This window comes from Phacochoerus africanus, chromosome 4, assembly GCF_016906955.1.
Source record: "Phacochoerus africanus isolate WHEZ1 chromosome 4, ROS_Pafr_v1, whole genome shotgun sequence".
Lineage (NCBI taxonomy): Eukaryota > Metazoa > Chordata > Mammalia > Artiodactyla > Suidae > Phacochoerus > Phacochoerus africanus.
This window is the reverse complement of record NC_062547.1, coordinates 46,242,905-46,262,004: the sequence shown is the minus strand read 5'-3', so window position 1 is coordinate 46,262,004 and position 19,100 is coordinate 46,242,905. Positions and strand designations below refer to the sequence as shown.

The 19,100-nt window shown below is 38.3% G+C and overlaps 1 protein-coding gene across 1 annotated transcript in view; it reads right to left on the bottom strand.

Annotated features, from left to right (window-relative positions):
* Nucleotides 1–1,291: 1,291 nt before the first annotated feature.
* The window catches only part of COPB1 (COPI coat complex subunit beta 1), a 37,859-nt gene continuing 20,050 nt past the window's right edge, over nucleotides 1,292–19,100 (bottom strand). The window contains exons 12-22 of the mRNA XM_047776234.1: nucleotides 18,986–19,082; nucleotides 17,448–17,608; nucleotides 16,469–16,589; nucleotides 12,139–12,366; nucleotides 11,794–11,973; nucleotides 9,301–9,445; nucleotides 7,944–8,063; nucleotides 4,943–5,088; nucleotides 3,675–3,764; nucleotides 2,169–2,324; nucleotides 1,292–1,679 (exon numbers count right to left, since the gene is read on the bottom strand). Of these exons, the coding sequence (XP_047632190.1) occupies nucleotides 1,620–1,679; nucleotides 2,169–2,324; nucleotides 3,675–3,764; nucleotides 4,943–5,088; nucleotides 7,944–8,063; nucleotides 9,301–9,445; nucleotides 11,794–11,973; nucleotides 12,139–12,366; nucleotides 16,469–16,589; nucleotides 17,448–17,608; nucleotides 18,986–19,082 (1,504 nt within the window). The 3' untranslated portion in view covers nucleotides 1,292–1,619. The remainder of the gene's footprint in view (nucleotides 1,680–2,168; nucleotides 2,325–3,674; nucleotides 3,765–4,942; nucleotides 5,089–7,943; nucleotides 8,064–9,300; nucleotides 9,446–11,793; nucleotides 11,974–12,138; nucleotides 12,367–16,468; nucleotides 16,590–17,447; nucleotides 17,609–18,985; nucleotides 19,083–19,100) is intronic.

Genomic DNA, 19,100 nt, shown 5'->3' with positions numbered 1-19,100 from the left:
GGAAATGATCTAATCCAAAATTGCACCAGTTCCTCTGCTCTCATCACAAATCCCCAACTTTTTTTTTTTTTTTTTTTTAATGGCTGCACCCATGGTATATGGAAGTTCCTGGGCCAGGGACTGCATCCTAGCCACAGCTGCGGCAATGCCAGATACTTAAACCTACTGCACTGGCCCAGGGATTGAACCCACACCTCCACAGTGACCCAAGCCTTTGCAGTTGGGTTCTTAACCCACTGTACTACCACAGGAACTCCACAAATTTCCAACTCTTGACTCTGCATCTAACGGATCCCTAGTGTCTTTCTCATTTTTAGCCACCGATTTTGCTTTGAGGTGTCGGTGCTCTGGAATTTCCAATGCCCTGCAATCTTCTGGTTCTTTCTGCTCAAAAAAGCAAGTGGCTTCAAAGTTTCTGACATCATACAAGGCAATCAATCTCCCTCATACTCCAAACAAATCACTCCATTCTCATTCAAGTGCTGAAATAGGAGATGATGCTGTCTCTCTTTGACAGACCTTATCTATGGACTCATCCTGAATGCAGCTTGAATCCTAGCTGGAAGACAAAGTATAAGGGTTTAATGTTCAGACTTAGTTAAAAGAGCAGACTACTTCAATCATCCCCAAGGAAAGCAAGAGCCAAAAGAACAACACAATCTGACTCTAGAGAACTTGGTTTAGAATGGCATCTGGAAGCATAGTGGAGGTGAGGTGCCCAGCCCTTGTGTAAAGTATAAAAAGGGGAGGAGTGTGTGGGGCATGGAGGCAACATAGAAAGAGGACAACTTTCTGAATCCTCTGGAGTTATATCCTCCCAGTGTAGCTTTAGTAATTGGCTGGAATCAATTTAATTCCTAACTAACACAAAATAATAACCAAAGCTAAATGTGAATGATTAAAAAATCTAGTTTGGATTATCTACCTTTCATTAGGATGATTCAGGATAATTACAAATAGTTTGCTTGTTTATTTATTGCTTTTTTAGGGCCACACCCATGGCACATGCAAGTTCCCAGGTTAGAGGTCAAATCAGAGCTGCAGCTGCTGGCCTTCAACACAGCCACAGCAATGCAAAATCCGAGCCACAGCAACACTGGATCCTTAACCCACTGAGTGAGACCCAGGATCAAACCCACATCCTCATTAATACTAGATGTGTTCATTACCACTGAGCCCAATGGGAACTCCCAAGAACAGTATATTTACTTTAGTCAGAGTTTATAATACTCTAAATGAAAATGGGTCTATTTTCTCAAGTAATTTGATGAAAAGAAATCCATTGGTACAAAACTAAAATTATGTAATTACACATTTATTTATAAAATAACAAAAGATTTAGGAATAGATTGGTTTATTGTACTGTGAAAATGGTCTTGATACATGTGTGAAACATTATATACTTTGAGGACAGCATTCAGAAATGTTAAGACAAAAGACAACTATAATTTTAAAATCAATCTTGATTTAAGGGAAAGGCTATAAATTATTGGCTGGAATGCATTCAGCATGAACTCAGATTCTATATAACATAAAGCATGAAAGAGTACAAAAGATGTTGGAGTCCAGTAAGCCCATACCTAAATCTTAACTGTAAAGCTGCAAGGACTTGTTTATTCTTATATACTAGTTTTCTTCTGAGACAAGTTGATTTTATCTCCAAGACTTAAGGCCATTCCCTGTAAGAAAGAATGAAGATGTTTATAATTATTATTACATAATAATATATTTATATTATGTTTATATTTATACCGGTAGGTTATTCTATTTTAACCAAGCCCCCATTCAATGACACCACATCAACCATGAAACCAAGGATATACAAAATAGACTCACCATAACATTACTGTGTTAAGTACTTTTAGTGCTATATTTACAAAGTCACTAGATTTGTAGCTTGGATTTTGAAAATCTCTGAAGAATCCATTTCACAAACACCCCACAGGAATTAATCTGATTTTAAGCAAGTAAGTCAGAACAAAAGGCCCTCAAAGTGGGCCATTTTAATGAAGGAAAATTATACTTCTATTCAAGGATATTATTATTATAAATATATATGCTTCCAATGCACAAAACACTAGTACGATACCACATACAGAAATAAGAGAGACATAAATTCTTTTTCTTTTTATCTAGTTAAGAGAGCATCTCAAATAAAGAAGTGTTACCTGACTCTTTGCACGAATTCTTATGTGGCCAGTAACAGGGGCCTCTGGTCCCTGTTGAATTGGCTTTTCGATGCTGACATTAGCAAGTGCATCTTCTCCAAAGATGGAACGAGCATAGAGGTTGGCTGCCATAAAGCCACAATAACCAGAAAGTGCCTGGAAGAAATTTGTGATAAATTAAACACTCTACTAGAGAACTACACATAAGCATAAACAAACAGCATAGGTAAATGATCACTTAAAACAGGACTTAATCATGTGCTGGTAGTTACATGACTATGAATTTGTCAAAACTCACAGAACTAGGAGTTCCCGTTGTGGCGCACTGGTTAACAAATCCGACTAGGAACCATGAGGTTGCGGGTTCGGTCCCTGCCCTTGCTCAGTGGGTTAACGATCCGGTGTTGCCGTGAGCTGTGGTGTAGGTTGCAGACGCGGCTCGGATCTCGCATTGCTGTAGGCTGGTGGCTACAGCTCCGATTCGACCCCTAGCCTGGGAACCTCCATATGCGGTGGGAGCAGCCCAAAGAAATAGCAAAAAGACAAAAAAAAAAAACAAAAAACCTCACAGAACTATATTATATAAAAAGTATGAGCTTTACTGTTTCTATATTATACCTAAATAAACCTGATTTTAAAGAAGTAGCATTTATCCTTATGTGTATTTACATATTTGATGTTTAAAGTTTTATGACTTCCTCCCATACCAAACCTTAAGCTTCATGAGGGAAGATACTCTTTTTATTTTGTTCCTTACTGTATATCCCACAGCTCATAGATAGAGTACCGGAGGTATAGTATTTGTTGGACTCAGTATTTGCTGAATAGACCAATATATGAACTAAAACCTACTTGTCTTCTGGGGGCATTCTTTTACTGATTAAAACAATATTAAAACACTAGCAGAAATTTTATAAAGAAAAATTCCTTAGAGCCTCAGCTTCATTATTTGGTCTTTGTTTATAGTCTTTTTTCATACACAAACAGTAGAAAATCAAAGTATATCAACAATTCCATACTTGAGCAGATATATTCTGACCCACAATCAGAGCCAACAGAAGAGGTCATGCACATTTCCTAATCCAGTATCATACACTATTTTGTAATAAGCCTTTACCTAAAAGGGAGAAGACTGAAAAGTTCCCTGGTGGCTCAGTGGGCTAGGATCCATCATTGTCATTGCTGTGGCTCAGGTCACTACTGTGGTGCGGGTTTGATCGCTGGCCTGAGAACCTCTGCATGCCACAGGTGTGGCCAAAAATATAAAACAGAAAAAAAAAAGAAAAGAAAAACAAAACCATTCTGACTATTCAATTGGGTCACTGTACTAGAAACAAGCAGATACTGTTCCTACTCCAGTAGAAAGCAGTAAGCAGATCCATACATTCTATGAATGGAATGACACTGCTTTTCTCAAGCTAAATAAAAACAAAATACATTAGGGGAAATACAACAAAGCCAAGAATCTACCATATTAGTCTCCACCAAGTTTAAGGCAAATCTTACCTTCTCTGGAGTGAGGCATTTCATGTTGGTTGACTTTAATATGTGCTGTAAGTAGTCATTCAAATCAATTATATTTGTGTTAACTGTCACCTGTACAAAGGGAGAGAGAGAAAAATGTCAAGATGATTATAATTCCTATGGTGATAAAGTTGTGAGTTTCCTATCTTGGGGATGAGAAAACAATCTCTTGTATGTCATATCAGAGCCTACTTTCCCTTCCAAGAATTTAAGGGGAAAGGGTGGGCGACAAAAAGTAAATGACATCTTCTACAAAATCCAACAAACTGTAGGTTGGTATCAAAACTTCCAGATACAGATAACTTCATAAAAGATCAACATACTGGTGTTTCCACTGTGGCTCAGCAGTAACGAACCCGACTAGTATCCGTGAGGATGTGGGTTTGATCCCTGGCCTTGCTCAGTGGGTTAAGGATCTGGCATTGCTGTGAGCTGTGGTGTAGGTGGCAGATTCGGCTTGGATTCTGTGTTGCTGTGGCTGTGGCAGATGCTAGCAGCTGCAGCTCCGATCTGACCCCTAGAGCCTGGGAACTTCCATATGCCATGCGCATGGCTCTAAAAACACACACACACACACAAAAGACCACATGCTGTATATAAAATATTTCTAATAAAAATCAAGGCTCAAAGTAACAAACTTCCCTATCAGGCCACTGTCTTTGCAAAGCTTCTTTTGGACACTGGATTCGATGATAAGTTACTAATCATACATACAAGGGAAAAGAATATAGTTTGTAACATCCTGAACAATCAGATTCATTCTGGAACTGCCACTCTCATCAATTTACAACAGTAACTTACCAAACCACTTGCTTGATTTTCCGTTAAGGCTAATTTCTATGAACAGATACTGAAAGACTGTGAGCTTTTCATATGTGACACTTTTCAGTGGGATTAACTGTATCAGAGAATCCCTCAACACTAGCTAAAAAAGATAGATAAGGGGGAGTTCCCGTCGTGGCGCAGTGGTTAACGAATCCGACTAGGAACCATGAGGTTGCGGGTTCAGTCCCTGCCCTTGCTCAGTGGGTTGACGATCCGGCATTGCCGTGAGCTGTGGTGTAGGTTGCAGACGCGGCTCGGATCCTGAGTTGCTGTGGCTCTGGTGTAGGCCGGGGGCTACAGCTCCAATTCAACCCCTAGCCTGGGAACCCCCATATGCCGCGGGAGCGGCCCAAGAAATAGCAACAACAACAACAACAACAAAAAAAGATAGATAAGGAATTCAAGGAAATCTCTCAAGGACTAACTTTGTTTTCCCACTCAAATTCGGCCCACATCTGACGGAATTCAGCATCAGTGCAAGTTGCAGGCTGGATATAGTCCATGATGTCAATGTGAATATCACTGAGGACCACACAATTTCTGTCGCTTGCTGCTCCAGAGACATCATAAACTGCAATATACATACACAGAAAGATCCCCAATCACCAAAGGCAAAGTTTAATTTAAAGTTTCTGATATTTCCAAATAATAACTATGATATTAGCAAATAGTTTTGCTTATTATATACTGGGCTCTATTCTAAATGTTTGACAAATTTTTACCTGTTTAATACTCTCATCAATCCTGTGTTATAGCATTATTATTTTCCATCTTACAGAGAAACAAAAAGAAGTTGCTCAAGGTCATAAAACTGGTAAGTGGTGGAGGTCAGGATTCAAATTCAGTGAGTACTTATATAGAGGCTGCAGTGTGCTAGGCATGGCAGAGGAATGCACAAGTAGTAGTGTTCCCATAGTAGGAGTTTAACTTTTTGGATGAATTATTGCTAAGCCATAGTACTTAATGATAGAAGATTATTTGCTTCTGTAACTGTTTCTTCCACAGTAGAAACTCATAATCTGAAGGGAGCCTACCTTTCCTCCTTCAAGCTTCTTTTGACATTCCCCCACCTTATCTACTTCTAGAGAAAACTGAAGTCACCCAGATTAAGTTCCTTTAATTTTCAGCCCCATAACTAAAAACAAATGTATCCTTCTCTCAATCAACTCTCACCTTGTTACCTCCTGTATCAGAGAAGTGCTGCCTCTTCTCTTCAAGGCTGCTGCCATCTGTGACGCCTGCTTCGGTGAAGAACCTCCCTCCATCAATCATTACCTCTTTCACTCTTATGTCTTAACCTTCATATTCACTATTGACTTTTTTTTTTATAGTTTATAAACATGGTCAGGGTTCTCTCATCATAAAAAAAAAAAAAAAAAAAATTCTTCCCTCATCCTTGACTTCTCTTCTGGCTACTGTCCTCTCTCATTCTCCCCAAAATCAAGGTCCTACATTCAGGGTAGTGTACACTCAATGTCTTCATTTCTCCATCTCCTATGTAGTCTTGAACCCACCACCTTTGCCTAAGACATACCACAAGAAATGTTTTATTCACTGACTGATAAATCCAAAGGACTCTTCTTTTAGATCTTTCACAGCTTCAGATACTTCTTGAAGATTTTTCCTTACTTCTCTAACCAAACTTCCTTTGCAGACCTCTTCTCTGACCAGCTTTAATATTGCTCTGAATACAAACTCTGAACAGCTTTTAATATTGAATCCAATTCTCTTGGATTCATTCTTCGATTCTCCCCTCTTCCCACTTGGGGTGACTTGTTCTATTTCTATGGTCTCTACACAAATATTCATCTCTACTTCAGACCTCTTGATCAAGTTTCAGACTCATCTCAAACTCCCCTACAATATCTCAAGACACTTAATTACTCAACCTACTCAAGTTTAACTTATTATCTCTCTCAAATTTGTCCTTCTCTCCTATATTCTGTTTTAATGATTAACATAAACAGGAAACCTACACATTCCTACACATTCAAACAGGAAACCTGAGGGTTGCTCTAGCTGCTTCCTCTTCAATCAGTAACCATGTCTTGGACACTCTATCTCCTTAACATCTACTTTTTTTTTGCCTTTTCTAGGGCCGCTCCCTCAGCATATGGAGGTTCCCAGGCTAGGGGGTCTAATCGGAGCTGTAGCCACTGGCCTATGCCAGAGACACAGCAACGTGGGATCTGAGCCACGTATGCAACCTACACCACAGCTCATGGCAACGCCGGATCCTTAACCTACTCAGGGATTGAACCCGCAACTTCATGGTTCCTAGTCAGATTTGTTAACCACTGAGCCACGACAGGAACTCCTCCTTAACACCTATTATATTCAGCCCTTCCCTCCATTCCAACCACTTCTGTGTTGGTTTAAACTCTGTCATCTCTCACCCATGCTACTGCAAGTCTACTAGTTAATCTTCCTGCCTCTTCCAATCAGTTTTCTTTAGTGCTGTGACAGCACTAAAGAAAACTGATTGCGTACCTCACTCACTTACAATTCCTCAATGGCTCCCCTCTATACCCAGGATAAAGTCCAAAATCCTTAGCATGATAAGTATAACATAGCTGCCATTAAGATTCCTAACCTCATTCTTTTCTACCAGCACCTTTCAGTTCCCTCTAAATTCCAGGTATGTCAAACTATTTGCACTTATTCCAACTGAATCCCTGTCTATCTGGAGACCACTTTGTAATCTTTCAAAAGCCTTCAGCTCCCCTACAAAGCCTCTTCTTACCTTTCCCTCCAACTCCCCACCTCTTTGAGAGTGCTGACCAAACCTCTTCATAGACTTCCACTTCACCAAGCACAGGCTGTTTTCTCAGCACTTGCATCTATCTATTTCACATATCGGTCTTCCCTTACTCGACTATAAGCTATCTGAGGACAAAGAGCTTTTGTTCCTCACCATGGCAGCCCCATATCTACTGCAGAAATTACTTGGGAAAAAAAAAAAAAAAAAGCTTACTGACTGAACACCTTTGTATAAGCTAGTTTCCAGGTGGTCTGGCAACAAATGCATATACAAAGTTTTAGATTCAGCTCAAATGTTATCTTTTGATAACATACCCATCTCCTTTATAAAGCCTTCTGTACTATTAGCATTTTCCCTCCATGATCCCAAAGCATAGTATATAAACTAACCTTTACCACACTGTACTGTAATTATATATTTGCTTATTTATCTCCTCCTTTTGCTCAACAGCTTCTTGAGGACAGTGACCCTATCTGGTTCATTTCTGTACATTCAGAACATGGTACAACACTTACTACATAGCAAGTGCCTCATAAATGAATCAATGAATGAACGGATTCAAGACGATTCAGGACCTGTCCTCGAGAAATGTCCCAAGGCCACTCATTACAGAAATTCTTTAATAAAAACATTCGACCACCACATGCTATAAAACAATTCCTTACCTATATTACCAAAGATTATCCCATTTTCTGTTGATGCTACTTTGACATTCGCTTTAATATTTGCAAAATCATGAGGAGCAAGAGTCAAAGGAGACGGCTTTTCCACAAGTTTCAGATCCCCTGAAAAAAATTTAGACATGAATAAAAAGACACATATATTAACCCCTCAAATTCTAAAACCTTAAAATGTATGCAGCTCAATAGTTTCTAGCAAAACAAGGAACAAGAGAAGAGTTATGACTCAAAGATAAGGACAAAAGAAAGAAATCATTTAACAGTATTATTTACATCAATACGCACATTTTCTTTTAAAAGGTAATAGGCTTCTCAGGATAATTCTATATTTAATTCAAGTGTGTGTTGGGGGAGAGTGTTTTGGGCATACCATTTTATTTCAATGAATGAGTACAAACTTCTTAAAAAGCTTAAGTCAAACTATACAGTCCACTACAAAGAAGAATAAAACAAGCTGAAGAAAGGCTTTTATATTCTTAGAAACATGGTTCTTCATATACGCCTCAAGCTATGCTGAGAAAGACAAGGCAGAATTATGTTTTCCCCTGATTCTTCAAAGTCCCTTAACTCTTGCTGAAGCCATATGGAAGAGAGAGTTTGACTGATGTGTTTTTATTAAGAAGGAAAAATAAAAAAACAACTCATGTTGCTAAATGTGATAATGATGTATTATTACTTTGCCACACATGGTATGTATTAGTTATGGACTCAGAAAAGATCTAGTTCTATACCAAGCAAGCAAAAATTTAACTGAGCTTCTTGGTAAATTTGTATCTTAAACAGCTCTTATCTAGAAAAACTGACATTTGCTAGATCAAAAATACTAAGTAAACCTATCTAAAAGTACCAAGAATATAAACATAAAAATGTCGGTATCACAGAGGTTCAGAAAACTGGAGGTTGAAGGAGACTAAATAGTAAATATAAAACTAGGCCTTGAGGCGTTCCCACTGTGGCTCAGCTGTAACAAACCTGACTAGTATCCATGAGGACGTGGGTTTGATCCCCGGTCTCACTCAGTGGGTTAAGGATCCGACTTTGACAAGAGCTGTGGTGTAGGTCGCAGACGTGGCTCAGATCTGATGTTGCTGTGGCTGTAGTGTAGGCTGGCGGCTACAGCTCTGATTCAACCCCTAGCCTGGAAACTTCCATCTGCCACAGGTGCAGCCCTAAAAAGACAAAAAAATAAAAAAGGTAAAAAAATAAAACTAAGCCTCGATTCAAAATGTCACAAAGGGCTCAATAAAATCCTTATGCTAAAACTTCTGTACTACTCTTCATAATCTATTATAAAAAGATTTACTATGTAGCAATAACTTTACTTTAAGGTAAGTTCCCTCACCCAGAGTAGCTAACTCTAACGTGCAGTTCTGCAAGGTATCACTGGTTTGGTTCACAACAAGTACATCCAGGACGATATCATACTGGTTGACGTGAACATAAGCCTCTGCATATACAGGGTCTGAGAAACCTGTCAATTGAGTGACCTGTCAAATGAAAATAAAGATAATCAAATGACTGAGACAATTTAACCAAACATATCCTAGCCAAATGATTGCGTTAAAGAAGTCCTACAGTTTTTATAGTTCAGTACTATAAAGATGTTAAATATGCTTAGCAAATGCATTAAACATTATCCCAACTTGGGAACTGAATAGATTTGCATTTATTTTCAGTTAAATTCCTCAGCATCTAAGCTCAGAAGCTGCTATCCAAACTTAAGAGACTAAATAGATGGCGAACTAAATAATTACAACCAAGAAATGCTTGTGATTCCACAAAGATAAATTTGTAGATATTCCCCAACCAAAAAAAAAAATTTTTTTAAACATCCAAAGTACAGCATTTAAAAAATGTAAATGTGTCACCAAGAATACAAACAACAATCAAAAATAATTGATAACTAGACTGCATCAACATTACAAAACTTTTGTGCATCAAAGGACACTATTAACAGAGTGAAAAGGCAACCCACAGAATGGGAGAAAATGTTTGCAAGTCATATATTGATAAGGAACTTGCATCCAGAATATACAAATAATTCCTAAAACCAAACACAAAGAAAACAAACACAACTAGATTTAAAAATGAGCAAAGGACTTGAATAGACATTTCTCCAAGGAAGATCTATAAACGGCCAGTAAGCACACAAAAAGGTGTCCAGCACCACTGATCATTACGGAAATGCAAATCAAAACCACCATAAGATATCACTTCATATCCACTAGGATGGTTACTATAAAGAAAAATAAAATAAAAATAAAAAATAATTGGTGGCAAGGATGTGGAGAAATCAGACCCCTTATGTCCTTAAGTCTGGAATGTCATAAAGTGTAGCTGTAAAACAGCATAGTGGTTCCTCAAAAATTTGAAGCAGGATCACTATATGATCCAGCATTCCACTTCTGGGTTTAACCTAAAAGAAATGAAAGCAAGCTTGGAAGGGATATTTGTACATCCACATTCATGGCAGCATTATTCACAAAAGCCAAAGGTAGGAGCAACTCAAGTGTCTATCAACAGATGAATGGATAGACAAAGTACAGTCTATATTCACAATGCAGTATTACTTAGCCTTAAAAGGGAAAGAAATTGACACATGCTACGAAATGGATGAAACTTGAAGACAGTAGGCTAAGTGAACTAAGCCAGTCATAAAAGGACAATATGATTCTACTAATATAAGGTGCTGGAACAGTCAAATTCACTGGGATAAAAAGTAGAATGTGACTGCCAGAGGCTGAAGGAAGAGGGAATAGGGAATTATTGTTTAATGGGCATAGAGATTCCCAAGATGAAAAAAGTTTAGGGGGGAGTTCCTGTCGTGGCTCAGTGGTTAACGAATCCAACTAGGAACCATGAGGTTGCAGGTTTGATCCCTGGCCTTGCTCAGTGGGTTAAGGATCCAGCATTGCTGTGAGCTGTGGTGTAGGTTGCAGATGTGGCTCAGATCCCACCTTGCTGTGGCTCTGGCATAGGCCAGCAGCTACAGCTCCGATTAGACCCCTATCCTGGGAACCTCCATATGCTGAGGGAGCTGCCCTAGAAAAGGCAAAAAGACAAAAAAAAAAAAAGTTCAGGGGATAGATGGTGTTAATGGTTACACAATATTGTGAAGGTACTTCATGCCACAGAATTGAATGCTTAAAAACAGTTAAGAGGGTAAATTTGCTGTTATATAAATTTTACAATTAAAAAAATATTTAAAATTTTACTCACAATTTTAAGGGAAAAACATGTTCAAGTAGTTTCAATTCTGCCACCTAATCTAATCTTGGACCAAAAAATGAATTTGAGAGTGTTTATTTAACAGAGGAAGGATTAAACTAGATCACTGATTTGTAAATTTAACATTTGAAGAGTAGAATCATTTTCCAAATAAAATCCTATTTGAAATTCAATACATTAAGAATATGAAAGTGGAGTTGTCCTGTTTAAAGTAGCAGGGGACAGGAGAACCTGAGGGCAGGTATGGGGAGGCTATTCACAACAGCCAGTTATAGATGATGATGAAGTGCCCTAACCTTTAAAAGCTTTAGTTAACCTCCAAGGATCCCTCAGCAATGTGTTTTAGTCTATGCTAATTCCACACACAATTGGAACAAGCTATAAAATCATCTATTGAATTTATAGTACTGTCATATAGTGAGGTACTTTATCAGGTTCCAAGTTTCAATTCAGGTTTAACGAACCCATCAATTACAGTCACTTTACAAAAACTGATGCTCTACCACCAGTTAGTTATTTTTAAGAAATAGCAGGACCAACAACTTCCTGATTACTATTTTCTTAAGTAGCCAATTTAAATAACTTACCAGTGTATACATTTTGTTACCTTGTTAAGTTTAGATGCTAGGGGATCTGCTGCCTCTTTCCTCTGTGTATTACCCATTGCTGCCAGCAAACTCAGCTGAAATTGATCTTCCTTGCAGTTCATTTCATTCTTAGCAGTTAGTTGCATGAAGGAAATGGGGTCATCAGGCTGTACTGTCACATTCCTCTTTTCAGATTCTTTCTGTATCGGAAAAAAAAAAAAATACCATCTCTCTTTAATATAGGGAAAAAAAGATAGCTTTCCGTAGGCCTTCAATAGGGACAGCCCTCACACATGAGGACTGAAAAATCAACAATTAACAAAAACCCACAAAACACTTTTATGGCTTTATTATATATACCTTACCTTTTGGGATAATTTCTCTTCCTCAAGTTTAGCAGACAACATGTGGGAAAGAGACTGTCTGCACTCCTTATTGAAAATGTCATTCATTAAAGGTGAACATTCAGATAAGACTTTGAGGCACAGGGAAATTCGATCTACATCATCATCCGTAATTGGCTTCTTAGGAAGAGAGGATTTTCCCAAATGCAGGATAGTGGCCATGAGCAACATTGCCTCAGCAACAAAAGACTAGATAAAGGAGAGAAATGGCTTATTTATTGTCAGACTTCTCCAACTGCAAAACAATCACTTTATTACCACTCACAATCCAAGGAACAAACCTAATTTTCACCTCACCTGAATAAGATTTCAAATATTTTAGATTTTACCTATTTGTTTTGCACTCTTCTCCTTCCTAACTATCAACCTCTAAAACCTTCACTAACCCTCAACTGATAAATAGCAATGGTTTTAAAACTATTTTCTCTTGCTCTAACCCACTCACCTCACAAGCCAATGCTATCTTTTAAGAATTCCAACCATGGAGGAGTTCCCATCATGGCTCAGCAGTTAATGAATCTGACTAGCATCCATGAGGATGAGGTTCGATCCCTGGCTTTGCTCAGTGGGTTAAGGATCCAGCGTTGCCTTGAGCTGTGGTGTAGGCTGCAGATCGGGCTCAGATCTGGTGTTGCTGTGGCTGTGGTACAGGCCAGCAGCTACAGCTCTGATTAGACCCCTAGTCTGAGAATCTCCATATGCCATAGGTGTGTCCCTAAAAATAGCAAAAAAAAAAAAAAAAAAAATCCAACCACGGAAAGTTAAAAAAATTATACACTTCTACCAACAGTTAATATTCTGCCATAATTTCTTTTTTCTATATATGCACATTTTTTTGGTTTGACATATGAAAGAACTTCTACCTCATAATTACTTTAGCATCCATCTCAAAAATCAGGACTGTTTCCTTTATAATCACAATATCATTATCTCACCTGAGAAATGTAATAATCCCAAGATATATCATGCTCCAAATTCAACTAAATCTTTCTAACTGCCATAAAATGTTTTTGTTTGTTTGTTTGTTTGTTTTTTAAATCCAGGATCAGCTTCATGAATTTTATTTGGCTATACGTCTCTCTAGTTCCTCTTTTTTTTTTGGTCTTTTTGCCTTTTCTAGGGCTGCTTCCTGCAGCTCATGGAGGTTCCCAGGCTAGGGGTCTAATCGGAGCTGTAGCCGCTGCCAGAGTCACAGCAACATGGGATCCAAGGTGTGTCTTCGACCTACACCACAGCTCAAGGCAACGCCCGGTCCTTAACCCACTAGCAAGGCCAGCGATCGAGCCCGCAATCCATGGTTCCTTTTTGGGTTTGTTAATCACTGCGCCATGACAGGAACTCCATCTCTAGTTTCTTTTAATCTACATCAGTCCCTCTGCTTCTCTGTATTTTTTTCCATCACAATGATTTTTTTTTAAAGAGCCCAGGCCAGTTGTTCTAAAGAATGTCCTCTACTTTTAGTTAGAATACCAGATAGGTGTTGTTTTGCATATCTTACTGTACTGCATTAGAAGGTACATAATGTCAGGTCGTCCCATTACTGGTGACACAAAGTGTGATCACCTGGATTGTAATCCCTACTATGCACCAATCATTTCACTCCACATGCAAACACCTTCAGTGGATTACCTACAGCCTCCATGGTGAAGTCCACATCACTTAGTCTGCTATTCGAGGTCTTCCACCAGTGAATTCAACTTACTCTTTCAGTTTCATGTAGCATTATCCTGACACATGCTCTATGTCCTTGTCAAATTGTCTCTGGCTAAGTATTGATCAACATACATACATGAAAAAACTACTAGAAGGCTGGCAAAGAACTACAGAATAAGTATAATAATCCTTTGAGCCTGGATACTGTCTCTAGGTGAAGAAAGAGGAGGGGACAGAAAAAAGTAGCTGAAGAAATAATGGGCAAAGATTTCCCAAATTTGATGAAAACTATAAATGCACATATCTAAGAAGCTTAATGAACTGCAAGCAAAGGAAAGATGAAGAAAACCACACCAAAGCATATCCTAATCAAGTTACTGAAAGCTAAAATTATAATAATAAGAAAATTCAAAACCAGCCAGAAGAAAATAGGACACTTTCCACAGAGGCACAACAGCTACCATCTTTATAATAAGTCAAGTCAGAAGACAATGAAGCAGCATCTTTATAACACTAAAAAAAAAAAAAAATCGTCAACCTAGAATGCTATACCTGCAAAGACAGCTTTCAAAAATGAAGGAATTATAAGGACTTTTTCAGACAAACAAAAACCAAAAGAATTAAGAAGAAAATTAACAAGAAAAGTTAAAGCAAATTCTTTAGGCAAAAAGTATATCTATGAAACCAGAGAGAAACTCAGATCTACATAAAGAAAAAGAGTGTCAGAAAATGCATATATGAAGGAGAGCCAGTGTGGTAATAAACAACTAAGCTTCCTGAACCATATATGCTACCAGAAACCTGGCTCTCTTATCAGCAAATGCTCTCCCAACTTAGAGAACTGAGACACAAAATGTTGGAGATTTTTTAAAAGTATAATTAAAAGAACAGACAAGAACTGAATAAATAAATAATGGCCCACAGAGTTACAAGTAAATTACTGTCCATTAAATCAAAATAAATTGATAAATATACCTTGTAATTTACCTGATGCTCTAAATCTCATTTATGGCTCTATATGTATGTAAATTAAAAAAAAAATCCTTTGAAAGTCCCTAATCTAAAATGAAAATGTCTAATTTTTTTTTTTTTTTAATTTTACAAGTGGCTGCATCTGCGGCACATGGAAGTTCTTGAGCCAGGGGTCGAGCCATAGCCACTGCAGAAGCAACGGCCGAGTAGTTATGCTGCAAGCCACACAGGAAGTCCTGGAAAATGTCTAATTATACGGAGGTTTGACTAAATGAAAGAATCTAATGGACCATCTCACAGCTATTAAACACTGTAATTAGAGAGTTCCTGTTGTGGCTCAGTGGTTAACAAACCGGACTAATATCCATGAGGATGCGGGTTCCATCCCTGGCCTTGCTCAGTGGGCTGGGGATCTGGCGTTGCTGTGAGCTGTGGTGCAGGTCGAAGACATGGCTTGGATCCCACATTGCTGTGGCTGTGGTGTAGGCCAGCAGCTACAGCTCCAGTTAGACCCCTAGCCTGGGAACCTCCATATGCTGTGGGAGCAGCTCAAGAAATGGCAAAAAGACAAAAAAAGAAAAAGAAAAAGAAAACTGACTACAATGGACAAATGGATAAACAAAAATAGCAGAATATTACAGTCTTGAAAAGGAAAGAAATTCTGACAATGCTACCATATGAATGAACCTTAAAAACACTATGCTAAGTGAAATAAGCTTGTTGCTAAAGGACAAATATTTTATGATTCCACTTATATAAATTATGTTGCAGAATAGGCAAATTTAGAGGCAGAAAAGTAGAATGGTGGTGCAGAAACCAGGGGAGGGAGTATAGGGAGATACTGTTTCCTGGGTACAGTTTCATATTAGGATGATGAAAAAGTTCTGGAGAAGGACAGTGGTAATGGCTGCACTGTACTTAATGATCCTGAATTGTACACTTAAAAGTGGTTAAAAATGGTAAATTTTATATCTATTTTACCATGAAGAAAAATATGGGGGAAAAAAAGGATCCAGGAAGGTACTCTCAACTTCTTACAACTCCTAAGTATGTCCATCTGGACACTAGATAAATAGGAAATGGGGAAAAAATGGTGCAATATATAAAAAAGGTAATGAACTATTTAAAGCAAAAATAATAATGCATTACAGGGCTGATAACACGACATGCGGAAATAAGATATAGGACAACAGCACAAAGGATGGTAGTAGGGGTTGGATGGAATGAAAATACATTTCTATAAATGAGTATAATCGGAATGGTCAGAAGCTATAGTGAAGGTATGAAATACAGAAATGGGAACACATTTAAGGGGCATTTCTGGTAATAAAACAATGACTGACAAGATGAAGATGCTAGAGAGAGAGGCATTTCCTTCACTGGGCCTTGACTAATCCCAGCAAACAGAAATAACTTCATAAGCCCTTGTATTCTTCCACTGAACTAACCACATGCTATTGTTATTACATTACTTTGTCAATTTTACAATCATCATATTATATATATATATATATTACATTATATTACTATGTCCATTTCCCCCATTAAACCATAAGCTCTTTCATGACAGGAACCCAGTATTCACTTTTGAGTCCCTCACAGTTCAATGGATGCAGCAGGTACTCAATATTCATTTGTTGGATAAATATAGAATAAATGAACTTACATTTTGCTTTTTCTTCTCCTGAACCAAAGCTACATAGCGCAAGGCAATCTTGGTCAGAGTTGTGGCAAGTGAGGCAGCAACAAAGAAATCTCCATCCAGAAGGAATCCTCTTAGAGGAGGTCTGCAAAATCATCAAGGAAAATGAAACCCACCAGCTCCTTAGGCAGGATGCAGCTTTTGTATGAACGATTCAAGTAAGCATATTTGATACTCTCACTGCCATATTTCAGTGATAAGGACCTCAATTAGTTCCCACCTTAGCTCTCAGAAGAAAAAAAGGAGTTCCCGTCGTGGCGCAGTGGTTAACAAATCCGACTAGGAACCATGAGGTTGCGGTTCGATCTCTGCCCTTGCTCAGTGGGTTAACGATCCGGCGTTGCCGTGAGCTGTGGTGTAGGTTGCAGACGTGGCTCAGATCCTGAGTTGCTGTGGCTCTGGCATAGGCTGGCAGCTACAGCTCCGATTAGACCCCTAGCCTGGGAACCTCCATATGCCGTGGGAGCGGCCCAAGAGATGGCAAAAAAAAAAAAAAAAAATATATATATATATATGGCTTTCAAACTTCTCTTCAAATGATGAAAGAGCTAACTGAATAAAGAGAAAATGGTTAAAGGGTTGAACCACTTTTTAAATGGTTAAAGAAGCTTCAAACTATGTTTACCAAATATTCATAGGCAACAAAACAAATATCATTAGCTACCTACCACCACTTAGCTTTTTCTACATAAAATAATTTTAGTTTAAACACAGCACAGTTATTTCAATGAGAACAGTTATAAGGAGCAGAGGATTAAAATTATTGACAATTTCAGGGAGAAAGAACTTAAAACATCCTTCTCCTTTCAGGCATATTAAATGGCAAATATTTCCATTGTGGTCAGAAGAGTGAACTAATAAGAGAAAGAAATTATGTGACTGTTTTATACACAGGAGTAGTTAAGAGAGGTATAGCTGGCAAGGCACAGGTGCTGTAAATTACCTTTCTTCCTCTTTCTTGGTGGGTCTAGAACTGCTAAGGGCACTCTGAGTAGCATAGGTGCCCATCTCAGTTACCAATTTCTGAACTGGCCCCACAGTTATTTCTTCTTCAGGTTTTAATTCACCAGCTTCTTTTTTAATTTCTGACTCTACAATTGGTATCTAAAAATCAATTGGAAACATCAATTTATTAATAACATCAATAGCAAGCAAAACATATTTAAATATTCCATCATTTCTATAATGGAATCATTCCCCCAAAGAAATTTTTGGATCCTGGGACTCTGTTATCAATTTTCTTTCCTTCACAGGATATTGTAGTGAGAAGAACAGGGGCTCTGTGGACACCACTTACTAGTTGTATGGTTCTGTGCACATTAATTAAAGTACTTTGAGCCTCATTTTCTTAATCTGTTAAACAGAAATCTTAAATTTTTTTTTTTTTTTTTTCCTTTTTGCCTTTTCTAGGGCCACTCCCTCGGCCTATGGAGGATCCCAGGCTAGGGGTCGAATAGGAGCTACAGCCACTGGCCTATGCCAAAGCCACAGCAACGTGGGATCTGAGCCGAGTCTGCAACCTACACCACAGCTCACGGCAACGCCAGATCCCTAACCCACTAAGCAAGGCCAGGGATCAAACCCCCAACCTCATGGTTCCTAGTAGGACTCGTCAACCGCTGAGCCACGATGGGAACTCCCAGAAATCTTAATTCTTACCACATGAATTTCATAATAGGAAAATGCTTAGGACAGTGACTAAAATAAAGCAGATATTCACTAAGGCTTATTCTTCTCCATTGCTTCCTTTGAACTACTAACCAAACCCAGCACCCATCCTTCTATAAAATGAAATAAACCTGACTTATATGTATAGAACTTCATCAACGACCTCTTTTTTAAGCTAAATGGGTACTATGTATTTATTTCTCAATACCTGTCTATCATCTAATTTAAAAGCTCTAAGAGTCTTCAATCATTACCTATCGATTCCTTTATTTTTTAAGATGAAAAACCTGATATCCAGTCAGGTTAAAGAACTTATATTCAAGGTTCTAGAGCTAATTACTGGCAGAAGTAAGACTGGAACACAGGTTTCCTAACAACCACTGTTCTTTCTATTCCACCATACGGCTGACTAGACGAGGAAATACAGCCAGTTTTAGTACATGAATACAAATTCTAAAGTCAGCCCTGTTCTTATCATATATGCGTTCTTTTTTCATAACACAGAGGATAAATCAGAGTTTTACAAGTCGTTTTCTTTGTCTTTTAAACACAGAACCTTCTGTTCAAATAAGGCAAGGGCAAATAATACAGGTAAAAGAAAAGGTGTTTGGCTCAATGTAGAGGAAGGTGACTCTCCTAATTTCTCACTGCCCAAAGGCTTAATTATCTGGGTAATTAAAATTTTCTTGGTGTTCTTTAGTTAGTCCAGGCACTAGTAAATAAAAACACGAAAGCAGATCACTACATAAATGTCAAACTTACTCAGGTAAAAAACCCACCATATAAAGAGGCATTTACTAAAGTAAAACCTACCTCCCCAAGGGACCTGCGGACCTCCGTCATCACACTCTGAATGTCTTCCTTGGTGCTACAGTATTCTCCCAGGATCCATAACGCTCCTCGGTAAATCCTAAAGGCAAGAATACAA